Source organism: Falco naumanni, chromosome 6 (assembly GCF_017639655.2).
Source record: "Falco naumanni isolate bFalNau1 chromosome 6, bFalNau1.pat, whole genome shotgun sequence".
NCBI lineage: Eukaryota > Metazoa > Chordata > Aves > Falconiformes > Falconidae > Falco > Falco naumanni.
The window spans coordinates 80,906,032-80,913,387 of NC_054059.1; the positions used below are offsets into that span (position 1 = coordinate 80,906,032).

Sequence of the window (7,356 nt, forward strand, 5' to 3'; positions counted from 1 at the left end):
TTTCTAATCTGATATGTTACCTAGTTGAGGAGTACTCACATCTTCAGGTTTGGCTAGGACTTGTCTCTGTAAATCACAGCTTCGGTATATCTGGTGTTGATGAACATGTGATTATCTGCTCCTAAATTGGTCCTATGGGCTCTGCAGTAAACTGTTTCATTTCATGGGACTTGCTGTGGGGACAGGAGTTTTGCTGCCCTCTTCATGGCGTGCTTCTTTGTGGTCCTTCATAATACTCTACTTCAAGCTACCACTACAGGAGAGACTTGGGATCAAAGAAAAAAGTAGAAACCAGATGATTTTTCATGAAATTTGAGGCATTGCTTGACCAAGGCCTCTTGTTTCAGGGCACTTTCTAAGCTGTTGGTTTTCTCCATTTTTCACCAAACTAAGGGCAAAGCATGGACCTTGCTTTTAGGCGACTGACAGCAGTGAACATTGCTTATCTTTTGTTCTTTGTGCCTCCTTTCTGGCCGTTTGGGAAAAAAAACAACTAAAAACTACCTTCCTTTATTAAATAATGATAACATTCCTAGAGAAGATCTTAATATCAGAATCCAATGTGCCATGATAACTTGAAGGAGCAACATTTTCAGGGTAGAGGTCCTATACTGTAGGCAACTAGCAGATGCCTGAGAAGCCATGAGAAGGTTCTTCACATAGTGCCTAGATAGCTGGCACCAGGACTGGGAAATAGAGGACTAGGCAGCAAAATCATGCCTCTGCCCTAAAGGAGCAAGTGGGAAGAATGGACTGAGTGAGGTGAAGGTCATGTTTCTGCTTTCATTTTGGTCCAGCCTGCTTAGCCTCTGGTTGAAGATAGCACCGATCTGTCCTGTAAGCTTTAACGAGGTCGGAGGACAGGATGCAAAACCTTGTCGTATGTTAGCAAGGAGCAAGAAGAGTTTCTGAGACCTGGGTTGGCCAAATAAGGTTGTATCAGCTTTTCGGAGCATGGAATCTATTCTGGGAAGATGAACTGTGGCATCAGTGCCAAGCTAGGTGATATCCCATGTCCAAAAGTTTATCTCTTGATCACCCACGCACATAGCAGGTATAGGAACGGGCTGAAGGACCTTCCATCATGGCAAAGAGTCAGCTCACAGCAGGAAAAATCAAAGCAGTAAATTTTGAAAGAGAGAGCACACAAAAAATTTGGATCCAGTAGACACTTTTCCAAAAAGGGCTCCAGGAGGGACCATGGGCTTATGTTATCTCCTGACATTGGGCTGTAGCAAGACATACCCAGCAAAATGGATACTGCTATGGCTTGACATTTTAATGCCACATCAAGAGTCTGCATCATCCTCTATCTATAACTCCGAGCCAAATAATCATATTTTCTTAAAAAGAATTGAATACTGCCAAAGTGGCATAAAGCACCCAGAAGTGTCATCCAAACCCTTTACATTTATACCAAACCACATTAAATGACTGCCACATACATATAAACTTTCTCTTGCTAGGGCACATGCACATGCAAGTTTTATAAAAAACATCTTGCATTTTCTCTTTGCAATTCTTGGCATGTATAATTATGTCTTTTAGTATAACAGATTCAGCTGTATGGATCTTAAAGATATATGGTATAACTCAGAACCATGGAATGAGTGTAAAATAGTTTTGCTATGCATAAAAGCATTTTGGAGGTTAACCTTTATTATCTAGAAATGTATCAAAATAAGAATGATGTGTTAACCTTGTTATGGAATGGGATGAATCAAACTCCCTCCTCTGAAATAATGATTTTCAAAACAGTTACCCTTTAAGCTGAGGTTGAAGGTAAAGATTGTTCCTGGGTAAAATGCTTCAATTTATGGCTAAATTCCGTAATAAAATATGCATATATCAGAATCACTTTCTCTGGCTTGGGAAGGAAAAATGTGTTGTTTTCATTATTGCTGAACTTCAAAATGGCTTAAGGAATTTTGTTGGTCCTTTCCAACGAAATTGAACTTCAGGCAGAGATTAAAGCAGAGGAAATTTCAGCCCAAGGGCAAATGTTTCAGAAAGTTTAAAGTATGTGAAGCAGGGAGTTAAGTAGGAAATAGTTTTCAATCCTAACTATAGCCACACTAGTTATAATATATTGCTAAATATAGACTGGTGGGTGTGTCCAACTTTCTGAAGGTGTTATCCTCCCTCCTCTGAAACTTGCTTCTGAAATGACCTTTTCAGGGATATAACCAACTGTATAATGTTGCCCGTGTTGGAAAATGTTAAACTTCATTATTTCCCAGGTGAGCCCAGCCAAGCCCAACTTTGCTTTGCAACCAAAATTCCTTTCACAAAATTTAACCTTCTGCCTTTCATGTGGATCCAGCTTTATACTCGGGTTCATTTATCTTCAAGCAAACTGCACAATAGCCCTGAATATTTAGTTTATGTGTTAAAGGTTGTCACTTGGATTAGAAAGCTCGGTAAAAGTATCGGGGTCAAGGAGCTAAAAACATTACTTTTGCATTGACTTCAAAATGCCAGCCAGAATGGTTTGGGCAAGCTGCAGATCCAAACTCCCTTGGACTTGCTGCTTGTGGTTGTGGGAGTATATTGGATCCTTTCAAAATTATTGGCTAGTTTGTTTTTGTGCATTTCATGTTTGGGTATAGAGTCTTTGGATTTATTTTTTGTTTTGTTTGCGGTGATACTGTCATGTCTGATGACTGGCTGTATATCACAGAGCTGATATTCTGCTCTTTGACTTGAATGCCATATGCTGCTAGATCTCTGTGTGGAAGTATGGTGTTAATGTAAAGGATGCTGTAATGAACATCTTGTACCTATTTCCTTTTGCATATTCGGTGTCTGTAAATGTCTCTCTGAATACATGCTTGCTGTTTTTGAAATTATTTCCTTACAGTTCAGTATAAATACTATTTATATACAAAGTTGTTTGAGGTTATCCTTTGCTCTTAAGTATACTCTTCTAATTCTAGTTTAAGAGAGGAGAAATTGATCTCACTGAAATTAATTAGGAAATTAGTAGAGCCACTAGAAATAGTAGTTATATGTGGCACTTCCTGAGTGCTTGAACTTCAGAGGTACAAAATAAATCTGACAAAGCACTAACTGTAATGAAATAGATGACTGTATTTTCATTGTCAAAACTTAATGACTGCTGAAGGTGAACCAAATAAACCAGAAGTATTTAAACTCCTTTCCTTTTTGAAGATATTATTAATATAAAAAATAAAAACCAACCCCAAAAACCAAACAGCAGTACATTTTTAAACTGAGAATATCCCCTTAAAATATAGCGTTTCCAGTGTGCCTGGCATAAAAAGGCATAGTTTCCTTTATTGATTCAGAAAGAGATGTTAAAAATGTATAAAAGGTATTTTAGTGAGACACTGTCACAGGACCTTTTAAAATTGTTTTCTCAAATGCTGTTTAACTCTTGTGCTTCTCTACCATTGGAAACACTCAATCCCACATTACAATGGATGGGATATCAAATTATTTTGTACTGACCAGAGGGTCTTTGAGATTAGTTTTGTTCTGGGGGGTGGGGACTATCCCAATGTCTGTTTATGTAGCTTTAGACTCAGACTATAAAGTAGGTTTGGAAAACTGTAAGTATTCAGTAATTTATAGACTTTTAAGTTAGGTTAGAAATTATTCTTGAACAGAGTGAATAGAGAACACATGCTTATAAAGGACAAACAGATTCAGCATAATAGCGTATTTTTGGCCTCATCCATTTTGCAGGCAATTAGCAAAATAGGATGATACATTTTTGCATATCTCTTGCTCTCCTGAAATAGAGTCGCTAACCACTTGTTAACCACACTGATTTTTTAATAGGCAAAGTGGTTGCTTATAGCTTCCCCACCAGAAATGTTCAGATTAAGCACACTATTAGATTGCAGCCAGAATAGCCTAAAAAACAGGAAGAAAGCCTTGCCTTTCTCTCTGCCTTCTTCCCTTGTTTAAGTTGATGTGATAATTCAGTACAGATTTTCTCTTTCTTTGACAGAGTGCCTACCGCAGAAACGGGATGACTTTTCTCGCCTGCTAATGTGGATGTGGCTGCAGCAACAGGAAAGACAATGTTATATTAAGGTGATTTTCTTTTCCCCTCCATGGAAGGAAAAAAAATACAAGCTCCAGTGTCTCTGTGTACCAGTGAGTGGGCTGGTTTGTTGTGACTATCTGTTGGCTGACTCTGTCTCTTTTTTCCAGCCCCCTCAACCGTTATTCTTGTTTACTAGCTGGAACATTTAGCTAATTAATGGCAGGATGTTTGGGATAGGGTGTAGGTGGACAAGAATGCAGATGGGATGATTCTGAAATTTGCAGGGGACTTGCTGCTGTCAGCCCGTTTTTGAAATGCGATGTCATTTTTATTTAAGTGTTTGGAAGACTGGATGTTTTCCTAGAGAGATGTTGGTGTTTTTGTTTTGATTTGGTTTGGGTTTTTTGTAAAGCAGGACAGGACAGAAAGAGGCCAGAGATAAGAGACTGGGTGATACACGTTTATATATGTTATATAAAGATTATGCAGCTTTTCCCTGTGATTTTTACACAACTGTTATCCACTTTTCCACTGGTGTCTCTCAACTAATTTTTAAGTGTTCAGGCAGTGTAACCCCATTTAATCTAGTGAGGGGCTTTTTGATGGCAGTAATAGCAATTTCAGATCCAAAGATAAGCAGAAAAAAGTCCAGGTAAACTGTACTTTGCCAGTGAGAGACTTGTCTGTCTGCAGACCCAAGGACCGGCTGAGCAGTAATTCTCAGTATTTGCATCCCCTAAGGCTCGAGCCACCACTCTCTGAAATCAAGACAGGCCTTTGCAGTGGCCTGGTGCTGGATTGGGCCCCTATTTAGAAAAATACATCCTAAAGTATTTCAATACCTGTGTTTGTCTCAGTGGTTCTAGGCAACGGCTTAACATTATGTACTTGCTCAGCATTTGCTGCAGGAAGCAGATGCTGTCTCTGTTGTTGACAAAGGCAGTGTTACTGTTGGGTTTGGTTAAGGAAGAAATGGGTTCTTTTTCACCTTTTTTTAAAAATATTTTAGCTCACGTTGTTTGTTTTCAGATTTATTTTTTAAATCTCAGTCCCTCCCTCTCTGCTCCTTCCTGTCCCCTGCTCCTCCAGCCTTTGCTGGCCTCACAAACACATTCATTTCTTCCCATAAAAACTGTATAAATATAGAGCTAACCACGATGGTGCCTGACCAGAGGAACGGGCTCATGCTTCAGCCCATCATCAGGACCTACAGGCATGTACTGCTTGTGTCCCTGTGGTACCCCACAGGCCCAGGGCTCTGCTTCAGCCCCTCTTAGCCCAGGCTTGAAATCCAACTTAAACCTCAATGAAGCGAGAACACTCTAGAGAACGAGAGGAGATCAGCAAAATATTACTTTTATATAGTGCAGCCATCCTCCTCCTTTGTGCTTAGCATGTAAGGTCTCAATTTTTAGTCCCACTGTATGCTTTTGTGGTCATTTGTAAGTGGTTTTCTTGCCTTGCTTTCCTGGACCCGCTTGCAAAAACTTTAAAAAATATGTATATCTTTTAAATAAACAGAAAAAATGCCTCTTCTCTTTGCAACCAAAATACTGTAAAAATGAACTTTGTATATTACTGCCACTCATAAATTGCTTTTTTCTTTTACCTGCTGACGCTTCTTTTTTCTGGAGTTAATCTGTGTGTAAAGGACTAAAAGTAATGTGCACAGTGCAGTCTATTAAACAAGAGGGGGGAAGTTTCTGATGTTCCATCTGTGCTTCTTGAAATATATGATTAAACTTTTCTTTTTATCATCACCCTTATTTTTGTTGGCGTCCTTAATCATGGAAAATTATATGCTTGCTATAAACATCCAGACTTTTTAAAAGGACACCAGCATTTATTGTATTTGGTTTCGATCTGCAGGGATATAGACAGAAGAAACTGTTTCAGGCACTGGGTACTGGAATCAAAATTCCTTCCGTAGCTGTATCTCTCCCAGATTTTACATTTTAAAATATGCATAAGCAGGAAAAATACTGGCACTTATTTTTTACTGGTCTACTTAAAGTCCCAGAGAATGAAGACTCAACATACATTTCTCTCAGAAATATGACAGATCATGTTTTTGTTGGTCTGCTGTATGTTTGTCTATCTTGAACAGCCTGACAGGCAATTATTTATAAAATCTGGGTTTGCCCAGTAAACCCATATAATAACCTTTCACTTCTCTAGACAAGTCAGTGAGCTGAATTTAGAGTAAAACAAGGTAGGTTATGTCTCCCTATCTCAGACTTACCCAGTTTATTCTTCTTTTTGGGGGGAAATAATCTCTTTTTTTTCCCATCTTCAGAGTTTTCTGTAACTATTTAAAACACAAACGAGACCACTGAGACTCGTGCTGCGTGTGGAGGGTGTCGTAACACCACTTTACCTGCTGCAGAAGCACAGATGTATGTTTAAGATGATACCACATGTTCTACCTTTTGTCTTTGTGATATGTATAAAAATCAGTTTGAGACTCAGTTAATGACTGTGTACGAAGAGCTTTGTGCTTGTGTAATTTCAGCTTGCAAGTCATTTTGGTTCTAGCAAGGATTTATAGTAACTGAACCAGGTTGTGCTGATTCTTTACCATTAGCTACCCGAAGAAGGGAAGCAGAACTAATTTCAGTAGGAATAAGACTGCATTACATTTAAGGGAGTGCGAGTTTTGCTCGCAGTTCAGTGTCTGCCTTGCTGTGTGGTTATGCTACCTAGTTTTTCAGTTTCTTAGCCCAGCCATCTGTCAAACAGGGATAATAATTCAGCTTGAAAATTGTCGGAGGTGGGGGAGCCCAACGCAGATTTCTAATGGGGCTTCATCTCATTTCCTGACCTGTCCTTCCTCAGGCTTTCTCCCGAGAAAGTAAAGCCCTTTAAAAAGCTCTTGCCTTCATCTGGAAATCAGGGAAAGGTGACAGTGCTCCATATTTCTCCAGAGACACTCAGGACCTTGCAGTATTTCCACCCCCCTGGGTTTTCAGAGTACACTTCTCTTTGTCAAGTGAAGATGTCACTGCGGGGGGTGGGGGGGTGGGGGTGTGTGGTGTGTGGTTTTCTGCCACTTCTTGAGTTTAGATGAACCTTAGCATTGTATTAACGTTCTGCCATCAGCCATGTGTAGATCTCATAAAATGTTTTATAGCTTCCCGTCTAGCTCATACAGAATGTTTCATAGTACATAAACACTTCTACTAATAATTTCAGAATAAACAGATAGTGACATTAGTCACAAGTCTAACCTCTAGTTGAAACTTACGCAGTTATAGGGTTGGTGTTTTTTTATTTTCCTAAGTGAATCATCTTGTCCAAGGTTAGTTTTTTTTATATCTCTACTATATATCTACACTGAGCAG

The 7,356-nt window shown here is 39.2% G+C and overlaps 1 protein-coding gene across 5 annotated transcripts in view; it reads left to right on the top strand.

Moving 5' to 3' along the window:
- SUPT3H (SPT3 homolog, SAGA and STAGA complex component) overlaps nucleotides 1-5,775 on the top strand; it is a 280,606-nt gene extending 274,831 nt beyond the window's left edge. For all 5 annotated transcript variants that reach the window (XM_040598289.1, XM_040598291.1, XM_040598290.1 and 2 more), the window contains one exon: nucleotides 3,977-5,775. In XM_040598289.1, coding sequence (XP_040454223.1) covers nucleotides 3,977-4,018 — 42 coding nt within the window. In that variant the 3' untranslated portion in view covers nucleotides 4,019-5,775. The remainder of the gene's footprint in view (nucleotides 1-3,976) is intronic.
- Nucleotides 5,776-7,356: the final 1,581 nt, after the last annotated feature.